The sequence below is a fragment of the Molossus molossus genome, unplaced genomic scaffold (genome assembly GCF_014108415.1).
Source record: "Molossus molossus isolate mMolMol1 unplaced genomic scaffold, mMolMol1.p scaffold_m16_p_4, whole genome shotgun sequence".
Taxonomy (NCBI): Eukaryota; Metazoa; Chordata; class Mammalia; order Chiroptera; family Molossidae; genus Molossus; species Molossus molossus.
In genome coordinates, this window is record NW_023425377.1 from 60,446,320 (window position 1) to 60,462,398 (window position 16,079).

At 36.1% G+C, this 16,079-nt stretch overlaps 1 protein-coding gene across 1 annotated transcript in view; it reads right to left on the minus strand.

Moving 5' to 3' along the window:
• Positions 1-3,763: 3,763 nt before the first annotated feature.
• Positions 3,764-16,079, minus strand: part of ADAM28 (ADAM metallopeptidase domain 28) — a 54,548-nt gene continuing 42,232 nt past the window's right edge. The window contains exons 16-22 of the mRNA XM_036240689.1: positions 10,163-10,243; positions 9,768-9,846; positions 7,713-7,821; positions 6,602-6,680; positions 5,829-5,894; positions 5,268-5,333; positions 3,764-3,804 (exon numbers count right to left, since the gene is read on the minus strand). Of these exons, the coding sequence (XP_036096582.1) occupies positions 3,784-3,804; positions 5,268-5,333; positions 5,829-5,894; positions 6,602-6,680; positions 7,713-7,821; positions 9,768-9,846; positions 10,163-10,243 (501 nt within the window). The 3' untranslated portion in view covers positions 3,764-3,783. The remainder of the gene's footprint in view (positions 3,805-5,267; positions 5,334-5,828; positions 5,895-6,601; positions 6,681-7,712; positions 7,822-9,767; positions 9,847-10,162; positions 10,244-16,079) is intronic.

Below are 16,079 nucleotides of genomic sequence, written 5' to 3' on the forward strand. Positions count from 1 at the left end.
AAAGAAAGAAATTAATTTTGAGATGATGGAAGTCCTGTCAAATACAGCAGTTAATTCTGTGTAAACTGGTCTGGAATATTGTAAACATTTGATGTGTATCCACTTGGTAGCAATTATCACTTGTTGTATAACAAATTTTCCCAAACCAGAGTTGCTTAAAAGAACACCTAATTATCTCACAATTTATGTGCTTGTATAATGTGGTCAAAACTTAGCTGAGTCTTCTGCTTCAGTTTCTCTCATGAAGTGTCAGTCAAAATCCCACTGGGATAAGAACTGTTTCCAAGCTCATTCAGTGCTTGTTGGCAGAATTAGTTCCTTCAGGGTCATTGGATTGAAGTACTCAGTTTCTCACTGGCTGTTGGGCAGAGATTATCCTCAATTCTTTGCCACATAGGTATCATTCTTACCAACTTAAATAGTAGCATAGCTTCCCCCTTTTCATAACTTCTGGTTGCATGTAAAGCTTGCTTTCCTTTTCATGCAGACTTCATAATTTCATACAAAGTTAAAAGCATTCCTAAAGTCATTAAAAGCAGTAAATGGTTGAAGTACTAAGGAGTATTTAGTAATATCCTATGGTACACCAGTCCTAGAGTACCTGGAAAAAACACACAATTTAATCTGGTAAAATTTTAAAATATATATGTATATAAGGTTTGGTGGCATACATGAGGTGTTTAAATATCATATTAGAAGAAGTCTCCTAAAGTTAGTGTATTGCAGATCTAGTTTGGAAACAGGACTGTGAAATCAGAGTCTTTGTTTTAAACTGTATAAATTGGTCTGTAGTTCAGCGCACCAGGAAACTTAGTAAGGTTTCAGTTCAAAGTCTTAGGAAAAGAGAATGGTTTTTCCGTCATTGTCCTCCTGTCATCCATCTCCATAAGCCTCAAGGACCTAGTGACATCATTTCAGAATTACAGGAATGTTCATTTCTGGAGAGCATCTGTTTTGTTTCTAGCTCAGGTTATATAGGTGGCTATTTGAAGATTCATAGGTTCAATATTCCTATTTTGTCAGTATTAAAAGAATGAGACGGGGACAGGAATGAAAACAAATAAAACAACAACAACGTAACCCAGCAAAGATTCATAGATGATCATACATTAAGATTATGGCCTTGCTGCAAATAGAGATTTATTTCTGGCTTAAGGCAGGGTCTTCTGAAACCTCACACTGCAGATAAAGCTGTATCTTTTTAATGTGTTCTTGATTAAACTCCCACATGGAAAGAAAAGTTGCTGCAATTAAAATGATCTGACAGATGGACTCTGGGTTTGCCGGGGATTGAGCTTCACTTCTGAGGCCAGCATGAGTTTATCTAGAAATTCACACTGCAAGGCCAAATGAACTTCTTGTAGGCAAAGTCCCCCATTGAAAGAAAGGTCAATGAGGCCAGATCCATGCTGCAAATGAGTAAAGCAAGCCTAGTATAAATGTACAGTGATACCTCGGTTCTCGAACATAATTCGTTCCAGGAGGACGGTCGAGAACCGAATTGTTCGAGAACCGAAGCAATGAAACCCCAATAGGAAAGCGTGACTCCACAAAGCGTGACTCTCTCTCTGCACTCACACTGATGACGCAAGCAAGGCGCGCTGGGCCGAATGAACGCCATTCGGCTCAACTCGGCTCATCTCGGAAGTTCGAGTTCCAAATATTTGTTCGGATACCAAGACAAAAGTTTCTCGAATCTCCTGGTCGAATACCGATTTGGTTGAAATCCGAGGCGTTCGAGAACCGAGGTATCACTGTATAGTGGTATTGCTGAAGTGGAAAGCTTGTGTCCAAATAATGGAATGACTTCTGTTACAAGTAAGAGAAAATCCAACTTGAAATGGCTTAAACAGTAAGAAATTGTATTGATCATATAAATAGGAAGTCCTAACAAAGTGTGGGGTGACTCCAGCAGTTACTAATCTGCCAGTTCAATGACATTATTGAAAGACCAAACTGTATTGTTTTCATCTTTCTGCTCTACCTAATTGCAACATGGCTGTGACACTGCCAGAGAGGATATGCCAGAGGGAACACCCCGAAGAAGGGACGAGGGGATTTTTCCAAGAAAGTCCTCAGTATATCTCCTCCCTTGTCTCATTGGCAAAAAAAAAAAAAAAAAAAAAAAAAAGTGGGGGTGGGGTGGGGAGGGACTGCTCTCACCTCCAAATCAACCACTAGTAAGGAAAATGAGATTCTTAAGTTGACTTAGAGTAATAATCTATTGAGAGGGAGTTAGAATTACTCTTTTAAAATATGGACAACTGTGTCCGGCTGCCATGGCTCAGCAGATTGAATGTCATCCCATGGACTGAGAGGTCCCAGTTTGATTTCCTGTCAGGGGTCAGGGCACAAGACCTGGTTGTGGGCTTGATCCCCAGTAGGAGGTGTGTAGGAGGCAGCCAATTGATGTTTCTCTCTCACATTGATGTTTCTATCTCTCTCTCCCTTCCTCTCTCTCTAAAAATAAAATCAATACAATAAAATATGGACAACTGAATGGCCAGCCAGTTGGCTTAGTGATTGACCATGGACCCATGCACCAAGAGGTCATCAGTTCCATTCCCAGTCAGGGCACATGCTCAGGTTGTGGGCCTGCTCCCCAGTGGGGGGCACGCAGGAGGCAGCCAGTTGATGTTCTCTATCATCAATGTTTGTATCTCTTTTCCCTCTCCCTTTCTCTGTCTCTAAAAATATCAATAAAGAAAAAAATTTTTTTTAAATAAATAAATAAATATGGACAACTGAACAATTTGGAGCTCTGGAAGCAACAAAGACGACGGTTATTTGACAGGCAACCAACAATGTTTGTTCCATCACCCGTCAACTAAGCAAATGTTTGCTATGAGCCTGTGATTAGTGTTGACAGATTGTTTAATTATTAATAAGCTGGAAATCTGGATGTTTATGCAACATGTCCCAATTTTTAAATACTGGGACTTGTTGCATAAATAAATGCAAAACACTTAAAAATACTTTGTGGCCGAAATTATTCAGGTCCAGTAAGAATAAATTTGTAATTCGTACATGTCTGTAAGGCTACCAGTTTATAATCTCTGATTTTATTTATTTAACTAGAAGTTCTTTACTTAAAAAGTAAAGTTCACTTTCACCTTGCCAGTAACTAAGTTATAAAAAGTTTTATGAAAAATATTTTTAATTGGTAAAGTTTATTCAATTGTAATAAACCTTAAATTATATAGCTCATATGGATTGTAGAAGATAATATAGGAAAGAGATATTATATAAATCAGAAAATGTTTATATGATTTTTCTTAACAAAGGGTTCTAATTTGACAGGTTAATGGTTAAAACAATTAAGTTATTGTCAGTTTTCCAATGATGAGTACTATTTTTCTCCCATCCTTCCCTGTTTCCTGTGATTACTTGTATTTTATTTTTATTAGAGGGTAAGAAAATCAAGGTGTTCAAGATATTTGAACAAATATTAATCAACATCACAGTAAAAAAAAAAAAAATGTGGGGGAGTAGAAAAGTCACCTAATTTGAAATTTCAGCTTCAAAACTGTATTTGTAGAGTCATCTTCCTTCCCCTGAATATGAAGAACAGAAATTTTAAATTCAAAAAAGATTCTCAAAAGTACACCTCTCTTGAAAAATTGTGTTTACTCTTTTGAAAGTATGACTTGAATTAAGAAATTTTAACCTCCTTGGGTATCAAAAGCAAATAGTAGTAAAATAGTCCATATATTTCTCTTTCATCCAGATGGCCCAGTCTTCCAAGTTGATCATTTTTCCACCAATCCTTGCTTAGCTATTGCTTCAGACATTTGGATTGGAGTCCTGAAAAAGATAAAACTCTTAAATGATCAACTTTTCCTAAAAATGTGTATATTTCATAACTTTGAAATATTAAGAAATTAAAATTAATTCCCTGTAGTCACACTTTCTATTTTATGGATCATTTGATACATCACAGGGCAGGAGTGAGAACATGGGAGTATAAGAAAAGAAGGTAAGAAAAACACCACACTGAGATGTAAATATCCATCCAACTAATTAGTATAATGTGGAGACAGTGGGGGATCAGGAGAAGAATTATAAGATATTAGGTGATTATTATTTTATGGGGTACTTCCTCCATGTCACTATCCTTGGGGGATTTTTCTGAAAGAATGAAGAATATTGAAATCATCATCACTTTATATCTAAGACCCACCCATCTTCTTCCTGTTGATTGTTGGTCAAACTCAGAAGGCAGACATATGTTAGCACCCATCCTACAATCATACAGATATTCTTAGTGAATATCTGGGAAGACGTGGTTTTTATTTCTCTCCTTGACTCTAGGGGTGCTACAGGATTATAATAATTTGGCTATAGTTTTTAGGCATAGACACTGCCTTATCCTTGAAAACAGTAAAGGGAACAACCTGTATTTTCTTATGCTATATTAGAAACAAAAATAATGGTAAATCATTAGAAATGCTATGCATTTCCCATCTTAGCTATACTTATTTCCTTATTTAAATCTTTCCTGACTTTCTCATTATTCATGTAAATTCTACCTAACCCCCAGAGTCCAGTTCAAATTCCAGCTACTTAATCAATGGATTTTCTTCCTGTTTTAACCACCTGACCCCATTCATTTCCCCCTTTCCATATTCTCCTCAGGATCACCTGCTTTGGCATAAATATTATATGAGCAATTAAGTGATTGATATATATTTGACTTGTTTTCCAACTAAAATTGTAGAAGTTCTTGGAAAAAAAAACAACAACAAAGACCTTAAATTTTAGTTTATTCATTTACTCACAACAGAGCACCCCAACAGAGGAAATATGCTCAGTGACTACTTGACTGAATTAATTACTTTACTTCACGAGTGCCTGACTTTTATTCCACATTTGCCTATGTGTGGTCTGTTTTTCATGCCCTACCTCCTACAGAAAATTATGACTAACATAGGTCTTATTCTATCTATAATAAATAAAAAAGTAAAATATAATATATTAAATTTTACATCCTCCAAAATCAGCATCTAGAAACTATTCTTTGAGGTATATAGTTTGTCTTCTACAGCAGAACTATTTATAATTTCTTAACAATTACATAACAGGACTATTTTTAATAATAATAAATTAATACCTATAATCATTTATAGGTAGTAAATAGACCTTGCCATCGTATCTCAGATTAGCCTAGGAAGCACATGTCTTGATAAAGGACCCTATAGATTTAAAGACACATTCGCAGTGGGCACAAAATACATTTAAAAGATCACCAAGCACCATCTGATACTTACAACAAAAGAGGAAGATGATACAGATGTAGGAATTGGAGGTGGTGAAAAATCTGGCTTTGTAGTTAGCTGGTAAGAGATAAAAAAAAATAATTCAAAGATGAGATCTTAAAAACAGATGTGCTTAATGGAAAGGCTTAAATTATGTTCAGAAATAGAGAATTTATGACCTCACCCATGAGAATGGTCTAAACCTATGAGAATGGTCTAAATGGTTTTCATTTAAGTGTACACATACAACTGAGAAATAAATCCAATGCCAATAGATATATGATTGAGATGCCACTCTATGAAGCAGATTGGCACTATTCCTGTAATGAGTTAGCAGCTTTATAGATGTGACAATTCTGGTTTAAGGGTCAAATTTAGGAGTATAATGAATAGGCACACATTCTCAAATTAGGTATTTTCAAAAAGTTGTGTAGAATAATCTATATTTTATTTTAATCACACAGATTGCAACAATCTTCTAAAGAAATAATTGGACATTGTAGGTTATGTCTTTCACTATTATTTCCTTAAAGTTAGATTGGAAGTGACATTTAAGAGAAGTTGCTAACTCACAAAAGAAGCTGGAGGATCACTCCCATCTACTGGTACATCAGGGGCATGAAGCTTCATCTGATTCATCTTAAAATAAAAATGTATATATATTCATATTTCAAAATAAATGTATCAGTGTCCTATGTTTAGCCTCCAAATAAGCTGGACTTTCAAAGCATGGGAGACCAGAACTGAGATGACACCAGAAGACTGGATGGGAAATCACAGTGTCTAGCTTCTGCATTCTGCTATGTCCAGAGCTATTGGAGATTGTAAATTTCCATCAAAAACACTATTACCAAGGCCATTATCATTTTAAACTTGCAGGACACCACCAAGGCATTAGGAGTTATACATATTATGTATACACACACACACACACACACACACACACACACACACATATTCATACAAATACGTGTATTATTTTCTTTATTGGGACAATTTTAAAGAAATCAGAAATTGAGAGAGAGAGAGAGAGAGAGAGAGAGAGCGAGAGAGAGAGATCTGACATCTGCCCTACTTGTTGTCTCTATTCTGTTTGTATTTTGTGAATCCCAGCAAAGCAGCTTACACATTTCTGCATTTTAGGGAGACTCTTCTGCATTTAACCAAATTTCTGAATATGTAGTTACAGAGCCCACAATCCTTGCTGCATACTCACAAATCAGTGAATTTATAAAACACTGATGAATAGAAATAACAGATAGATGGTCAGGGCAAAAAAAAAAAAAAAGGAGAGAGAGAATCACAAACTGGGGTCCACAGCAAGCATAGTACAAACTATGATTAACCTGTTGGGGTTGAACAACCTTCTCCAACTGTGGTTTCCTCTTCTGTCTGCAGGACATAGTGCCAGTGGTAACCAGTGGCCTATACGTAAAAATATATCACACAAATTTACTTAGTAGTTTGTTCTCCCTTGGAAAGAAACTCAAGATAAATTTGCCGATTTCCTTTGCCTGTTGAGTTATCCTTGGTGACTGGGTTTTCACATGCTCCCTAAGATGTTCTTCAGGTAAGTCATCATCACCATCACTGATTTTCTTTTGGATTCTCTTGCAGAGCCCTGAATTGTAATAATGATGGTGTTGAATCCAACTTTTTCTAAATTATGTGATTTAATTAATGATTTACTTTATCCCTTCAATATTTATTAATAGCCCATTATGGGTAAATAGTCTTTTTTTAAATGCAAGAAAGAACCCTGGCCGGTTTGGCTCAGCAGTTGGAGAGTTGGCCTGCGGACCAGAGAGTCCCGGGTTTGGTTCTCGCTGGGGGCACATACCAAAAAAAATAAAATAGAAAATAAAAATAAAATGCAAGAAAGATGCTGTAGTGTCAAGAACATGTTCAAAAGACTGACTGACCTTAGTGCATGTCAAGACTCCATCACTAACTGTGAAACTTCGAACATGTTTATTAACCTCTCTGAGCTCCTGTTTCCACATCGGTAAAATGCGAAGTGCCTAACCTTGCAGTATTGCTGTAAAATTAATATATACCATCTTTTAACCTATCAAATACAAAAAAATAGTTACTGCCTCATGATATTCTTGTGAGATGCAATGAGATAATGTATGTAAAAGGACTTAATAAAAGTGATTATCATAAAGATAGTGATCAATAAAGGTTAGATATGTATTCTTATTATAAGTGAAAAATCTTTAATAATGAGTTATTTATCTTATTATTAATTATATATACAGTAATTACATAAAAAAAGACATGTCTTATATTAAAGATTTCTCAGTAAAAGGGATACTCAGCTTCTGGTCCAAGCAAAATGTAACTGTACTTATTTCTAAATACTTGAAGTAAACCAAAATTAAATTTGATAATTTGGATCATATCTTTGAATTTAAAATAAATTAGAGGCCAAAAAGTCCTCAGATAAAAGCCTACCTCTGGACTTTCTTCTGATTTCTTCGGGTGCTTTGGTGACGAGATAATATAGCAAACACCACAAATATGATAGCCACAGGGAACAGCACCCCAACCACAATGGAGAAGTCTGCAACAGAGATGCAGGCTGAGTGAGGTTATGAGAAATCCACACATACACATCACATTAGTACTTATGCTCATTTAGCCAAACTCCATCTACCCTTTCCCCAGAGAATATGCATTCTTTGGAAAATATCTCATAGGCAGTAAAATGAAGATGAATTTTGATCATGATTAGAAATATTATTTAGATGAAGTAAATAAAGGGGAAATCTATATAAAACATTTCATGTAAGATAGGTAAAGCAAATACTACTGAGAAGTATTAGAAGGAATGATGTCTGTAATAACTGGAGAATGAATGACTGAAAATTTAAAGGGAATATAAAATAAGGGAGATGGTAGAAAAGGAGTGAAATGTTTTTAACACTCAACCTTGAAATAAAACAGGGAAAAAGAAACTGAAGACTTGAAATTCTATTCCTGTCAGTAGCAAATAAGGAACTGAGATATAAGACAATTGACAGAGACACAACTAGGTATTCTATTGAATTTTGCTCTATATCAGAAAAATCATGGACAAAAAAGAAATTATGTGACCCTGTGAATTGGGGGATGGTTTAAACAAATTTCCTGCTTATCTGTGGTGTTTTTGTTTTACCTACTTATCTAAATAATAAATGTAACCTCAATACTATGGTATTTCAAATATTCATTTTTCTTATAATAATTGGAAACCACAGGTATCAAGAAGTACAAATTTGAAGAGCAATTCAAACAGCTATCATTCTCTTATTAAAGAGATTGCAAGTAAGATTATATTGTGTATAAATACAAGAAAAGTTCACAAGTGTGAACACACATACATGCAGACAGCAGTAGTAGGTTTCCTGGTAAGATAATTTCTCTTCAAGTATCTGATATTTCCCACCTTCCAGAAAATGAAAAGAATTATAAAAATATAGCAAGTATAAGAATTTATGTGGAGAGAAACAGAATAAATTAAAGCTCCAAACATCAAAAGTAGATGCTATTTCTTCTCGGGAAGTCTAACAAAAAATCAACAAATTAAAAAAAAAATATTAACAAGCCCAATCATCAGAAGTAGATGCTATTTTTTCTTGGGAAGTCAACAGAGAATCTGAACTTGGGACAGATGATTCATTCAGGCCTCTCCCCATCCCATGTGTATATATAACTGGAGTGGCTCATGCCCAAGAAACAGCACAGAGGCTAATGGCAGATACTATACTAAATCAAAGAGAGAAGGAAGAATCAAGGAGAAATTGAGTGCAAAGAAAAATCAACTCTCTCAGAAAGTAAATGAAATAAAGACCTCTCTCCTCATGGCAAAGTACTCTTCACCACAGCGACTAGAAGTGAGGACCTCCAGTCAAGTTGCTTACCACCCTGATGGCCTGTAGGGAGTGGTGTCTATCTACTGATACAGCTCACAGCCAACTCTCCCTCAGCAGAAGTTATTGGTAAGTACATGCAAAGAAAATCCATATGAACTAACTCAAGTCAACTTAATCCCATATTCAATAAAAGATCACATACACAATAATACAATGAAATACAAGAGACAGGGTAAAAAAACAGAATTGTCAAACTCAAAAGAAATAGAGGTAGTTCAGAAAACAGAATTAAACCTACAAAAATGATCTGTCATATTCTTAGAGAGTTTTATGAGGAAGTTATATCTATACTTTAAGTCAAGGCTGGTATGAAAATGGAACACTCAGAAAACAAGATAATTTGGGAAATTAAAATAAGATTATAAACATAAAATTTGAAGAAATCTTCTTGTATGTAGAGTAAATGCATAAGGATGTAGAAAATAGGATTAGAAGTCTGTTAAAGAGACTTTGAAGATTAATATTGTTGATTCAGTATTTAGAGTACAGACATTCCAAGAGGAGAGAAAAGAGGCAATGAAATCTTTTGTCATATGAAACAAATAGCTTGGGAAAGAAGAGCAGTTTCTCAGGTTAAATGTGTAATGTTACCTACAGAAGACCACAGAGGAGTCATCACAATCAGGAGGTGCCCAGCCCTCCTTACACCGGCACTGGAGCTCGTGGTCACACACCTGGGGGATCAACAATCCAGTCAGTTTCCACAGTAGACTAACCATCCACCCAAGGGCCTACCCATCCACCATTAAGTCCATTCTAAAAATGGAATAGCCCCTGTTCTGCATTTTTCGACCATCTCCAAATCAATAATAGAAATTTTATACATACCAAGTTCTTAGAAGAAATTTTTCATTGAAACACATCACTTAGGGGTTAGACAAACTTAAGCATTTTAATTATTTCACACTGAAATATTATTTTATATAATCAAAACTGACCTAAAAAGTACATAAGATTCAGCAAGCTTGGGGAAATATTTTCAAGACTTACAGCATGTCTTTTGCACTTAGATGAACAATTGGTTGATTTGTAGGCTCTCTCAATATCCACACATTCTGCATTAATGCAAACCTGAAAACAATGTGAAAAACATGAAGTTTACACCAATATCCAATGCTGTCAGCTCTGCAAACTGTTGTCTGTCTGAAATTTGGCCTTATATTATTAGCCACTATTACTGTTACTAAACTTACCTTTTTATTTGGAAAACACAGCATTCTTTTGAAAATAGGAAGATGGGATCTGGATAATTTTTATAATATAATATTTAGAAAGTCCTCTTTAAAGATTTTCTTACTTCACTTCTTTCCTCAGGGATCATTACTTTAACCCACCTCTTCAGGCCAACTCTTTTTTTTTTTTTTTTTTTTTTTTCTTCTTGATTTTCTTTTTTTTTTTTTTTTTTTTTTTTTTTATTGAATAATTTTTGTTACAAATGATTCACCTTTTTCCCCCCAGTGGTTCCCCCCTCCCCCTTCCCTCCCCGCCCCTTCCCCCGATTGTTGTCCATGTCCACTGTTCATGCCTATATGCATATAAATTCTGTTGTTCATCCCTCTCTCAGCTCCCCACTCCTTAGGGGATTGTCCTCAAACTGTTATGTTCATTATATTCCAGAAATCAGTGAGATCATATGAAATTTGTCTTTCTCTGCTTGGCTTGTTTCACTCAGGATGATACTTTCCAGGTCCCTCCATGTAGTCTCAAAGGATAAGAGATCTTTCTTTCTTACCGCTGCGTAGTACTCCATTGTGTATATGTACCACAGCTTTTTAATCCATTCGTCTACTGATGGGCACTTGGGCTGTTTCCAGATCTTAGCGATTGTAAATAGTGCTGCTACAAAGATGGGGGTACATATATTCTTTCTGATTGGTGTTTCAGGCTTCTTAGGGTATATTCCTAGAAGTGGGATCACTGGGTCAAATGGGAGTTCAATTTTTAATTTTTTGAGGTGACACCATATTGTTTTCCATAGTGGCTGCACCAGTCTGCATTCCCACCAGCAGTGTACTAGAGTCCCCTTTTCTCCACACCCTCGCCAACACTTGTTGTTTGATGATTTGTTGATGGCGGCCATTCTGACCGGTGTGAGGTGGTACCTCATTGTTGTTTTGATTTGCATCTCTCTGATGATTAGTGATGATGAACATTTCTTCATATGTCTCTTAGCCATTTGTATGTCCTGTTTGGAGAGGTGTCTATTTAGTTCCTCTGCCCATTTTTTAATTGGATTCTTTGTCTTCCTTTTGTGGAGTTGTGTGAGCACTTTATATGTATTGGAAATTAACCCCTTATCTGATATATCATTGGCAATTATGCTCTCCCATACAGTGGGTAGCCTTTCCGTTTTGATGATTGTATCTTTCGCTGTGCAGAAGCTTTTGAGTTTGATGTAGTCCCATGTGTTCATTTTCTCCTTTGTTTCTATTGCCTTAGGTGATGTGTCAGTAAAAATTCTGCTGCGTATGATGTCTGAGATTTTGTTGCCCACAGTCTCCTCTAGGATTTTTATGGATTCATGGGTTACATTTAAGTCTTTTATCCATTTTGAGTTTATTTTGGTGTAGGGTGTAAGTTGATGGTCTAGTTTCATTTTTCGGCAAGTAGCTGTCCAATTTTCCCAGCACCATTTATTAAAGAGGCTGTCCTTACTCCACTGTATGCTCTTGCCACCTTTGTCAAATATTAATTGAGCATATTGCCTAGGGTCCATTTCTGGGTTCTCTATTCTGTTCCACTGGTCTATATACCTGTTCTTGTGCCAGTACCAGGCTGTTTTGATTATGGTGGCTTTGTAGTATAACCTGAAATCTGGTATTGTGATCCCTCCAACTTTGTTCTTCCTTTTCAAGATTGCTGTGGCTATTCGAGGCCTTTTTTGGTTCCATATGAACTTTTGAAGTAATTGTTCTAATTCTTTGAAGTATGCCGTTGGTATTTTGATGGGGATTGCGTTGAATCTATAGATTGCTTTGGGTAATATGGACATTTTAATGATGTTAATTCTCCCAATCCATGAACAGGGTATGTTCTTCCACTTTTTTACATCTTGCTCTATTTCATTTTTCAAAGATCTGTAGTTTTCTGCGAATAGGTCCTTTATCTCTTTAGTTAAGTTTATTCCTAGGTATCTTAATTTTTTTGCCGCAATGGTAAATGGGATTGTTTGCCTAGTTTCTCTTTCTGTGAGTTCATCATTGGTGTATAAGAATGCCATCGATTTCTTGACGTTAATTTTGTATCCTGCTACTTTGTTCAGGCCAACTCTTAATATTGGATATTGACCACGGAGCTGAGCATTTCACATGATACAAGGTACCCAATCCAACCACAAATATTACATAAACTATGTTAATATTACATCTTCTGCAATATTAAAAATCATCATGAATATAAAAATAAATATTATTGTTAATTTCTTTATTATTATCAGAGTGACTATCATTCAGGGTGACTGCCAATTTGGGGGCAATAAAACTTACTTAAGTTTAACAACAACACAAAATCTATGGGATGCAGTGAAAGTAGTTCTGAGAGGGAAGTTCATAGCACTACAGGCCTACCTCAAGAAACAAGAAAAATCTCTAATAGATTATCTAACCTCACTACTTAAACAACTAGAAAGCAAACAAAAAGAAAACCCCAGAGCAAGTAGAAGGAAGGAAATAGTAAAGATAAGAGCAGAAATAAATGACATGGAGACCAAAAACATAATTCAAAGGATAAATGAAATAAAGAGCTGGTTTTTCGAAAAGATAAACAAGATTGATGGACCTTTAGCTAGACTCACCAAGAAACAAAGAGAGAGAACCCAAATACACAAAATCAGAAATGAAAGAGGAGAAGTAACAACTGACACCACAGAAATACAAAAGATTGTTAACTACTATGAACAATTATATGGCAACAAATTTGACAATCTAAGCGAAATGGACTAATTCTAGAAACACATAGTCTCCCAAAACTGGACCGAGAAGAGATAAAAAACTTGAACAGACCAATAACAACTAAGGAAATTGAAGAGTTAATCAAGACTCTCCCAGCAAACAGAAGCCCACGCCTGGATGGCTTCACCGGGGAGTTTTACTGAACATTCATAAAAGAACTAACACCCATTCTCCTCAAACTATTACAAAAAACTCAAGAAGAAGGAAGACTTCCAATCTCGTTCTATGAGGCCAACATAATTCTAATTCCAAAACCAGAAAAAGACACTACAAAGAAAGACAACTACAGTCCAATATCACTGATGAACATAGACGCCAAAATCCTGAACAAAATACTAGCAAATCGGATCCAGAAATACATCAAAAAAATTATTCACCATGACCAAGTGGGATTCATCCCAGGGATGCAAGGCTGATACAATATTTGCAATTCAATAAATGTGATACACCACATAAATAGAAAGAAGAATAAAAATCAAAAAAGGCTTTGACAAAATCCAGCACCCATTTCTGATAAAAACACTCAGCAATATGGGAATAGAGGGATCATATCTCAACATAATAAAGGCCATATATAAGAGACCTACAGCCAACATCATACTCAATGGGCAGAAACTTAAAGCATTTCCAGTAAGAACAGGAACAAGACAGGGATGCCCACTTTTGCCACTCTTATTTAACATAGTACTGAAGTCTTAGCCACAGCAATCAAACATAAAGTAAAAATAAAAGGGATCCAAATTGGAAAGGAGGAAGTAAAACTGTCATTATTTGCAGATGACATGATATTATACATGGAACACCCTAAAGACTCCATCAAAAATCTACTAAACTTAATAATGAATTTGGCAAAGTAGCAGGATACAAAAATTAACGTCAAGAAATTGATGGTATTCTTATACACCAATAATGAACTCACAGAAAGAGAAACTGAAAAAACAACCCCATTTACCACTGTGGCAAAAACATTAAGACACCTAGGAATAAACTTAACCAAAGAAGTAAAGGACCTATTTGGCAGAAAAATACAGGACATTCAAAAAAAATAGAGGAAGATATAAAAAAGTGGAAGCACATACTTTGTTCATGGATTGGAAGAATTAACATAATTAAAATGACCAAACTACCCAAAGCAATCTATAGATTCAGTGCAATCCCCATCAAATACCAACGATGTAGCCCTGGCTGATTTGGCTCAGCGGTTAGAGCGTTGGCCTGTGGTAAGGAGAAACCCAGGTTTGGTTCCTGCTAAGGGCACACATTTTGGTTGCAGTTTGTCCCTGGCCCTGGTTGGGTCGTGCAGGTGGCAGCCACTCGATGTGTCCCTTTCACATCGATGTTTCTCTTTCTCTCTTTCCCTTCTTCTTTTCTGTTCCTACTCTTTCTGAACAAAAAGTGGAAAAAAGGTCGTCAGGTAAGGATAAAAAAAAATACCAATGACATATTTCACAGAACTAAAATGAATACTTCAAAAGTTCATATGGAACCAAAAAAGACCCCGAATAGCCACAGCAATCTTGAAAAAGAAGGACAAAGTAGGTGGGATCACAATACCAGATATTAGGTTATACTACAAAGCTACTATAATTAAAACAGCCTGGTACTGGCACAAGAACAGGCATATAGACCAGTGGAACAGAACAGAGAACCCAGAAATGGACCCAAGACATTATGTTCAATTAATATTTGACAAAGGAGGCAAGAGCATACAATGAAGTAAAGACAGACTCTTTAAGAAATCGTGTTGGGAAAATTGGACAACTACATGCAAAAAAAATGAAACTGACCATCAACTTATACCATACACAAAAATAAACTCAAAATGGATAAAAGTCTTAAATGTGACCTGTGAATCCATAAAAATCCTAGAAGAAACTGTAGGCAAGAAAATTTCAGACATCATATGCAGCAGAATTTTCACTGATACATCACCTAAGGCAACAGAAACAAAGGAGAAAATGAACACATGGAACTACATCAAGCACAAAAGCTTCTGCACAGCAAAAAAAACAACCATCAAAATGGAAATGCAACCCACTGTCTGGGAGAGCATCATTGCCAATGATACATCAGATAAGGGGTTAATTTCTAAAATATATAGAGTACTCATACAACTCAACAAAAGGAAGACAAAGAACCCAATTAAAAAATGGGCAGAGGAGCTGAATAGACACCTCTCCAAACAGGACATACAAATGGCCAAGAGACATATGAAGAAATGCTCAACATCACTAATCATCAGAGAGATGCAAATTAAAACAACAATGGGGTATCACCTCACACCTGTCAGAATGGCCGCCATCAACAAATCCTCAAATAACAAGTGTTGGCGAGGGTGTGGAGAAAAGAAGACTCGAGTAACTGCTGATGGTAATGTAGAATGGTGCAGCCACTGTGGAAAACACTATGGTGTTACCTCAGAAAATTAAAAATTGAATTGCCATTTGACCGAGTGATTCCACTTCTAGGAATATACCCTAAGAAGCCCGAAACACCAATCAGAAAGAATATATGTACCCCCATGTTCATAGCAGCACTATTTACAATAGCTAAGATCTGGAAACAGCCCAAGTGCCCATCAGTAGACGAATAGATATAAAAGCTCTGGTACATATACACAATGGAGTACTATGCAGCTGTAAGAAAGAAAGATCTTTTATCCTTTGAGATAACATAGAGGGACCTGGAAAGTATTATCCTAAGCAAAACAAGACAAGCAGAAAAAGAAAAATACCCCATGATCTCACTCATTTGTGGAATATAATGAATATAACAGTCTGAGGAATAGAGTACTCCCAGAGATGTGGAAGTAGGGTACAGACTGACCACCCTCAGAAAAGAGGGTAGTGGGGGGAGGGAAGAGATAAACCACAGAACTTATATTCATGTACGCATAACCAATGGACACAGACAACAAAGCCGGGGACGGGGTGGAGTGGTGGGGAAGAAGGTGTCAA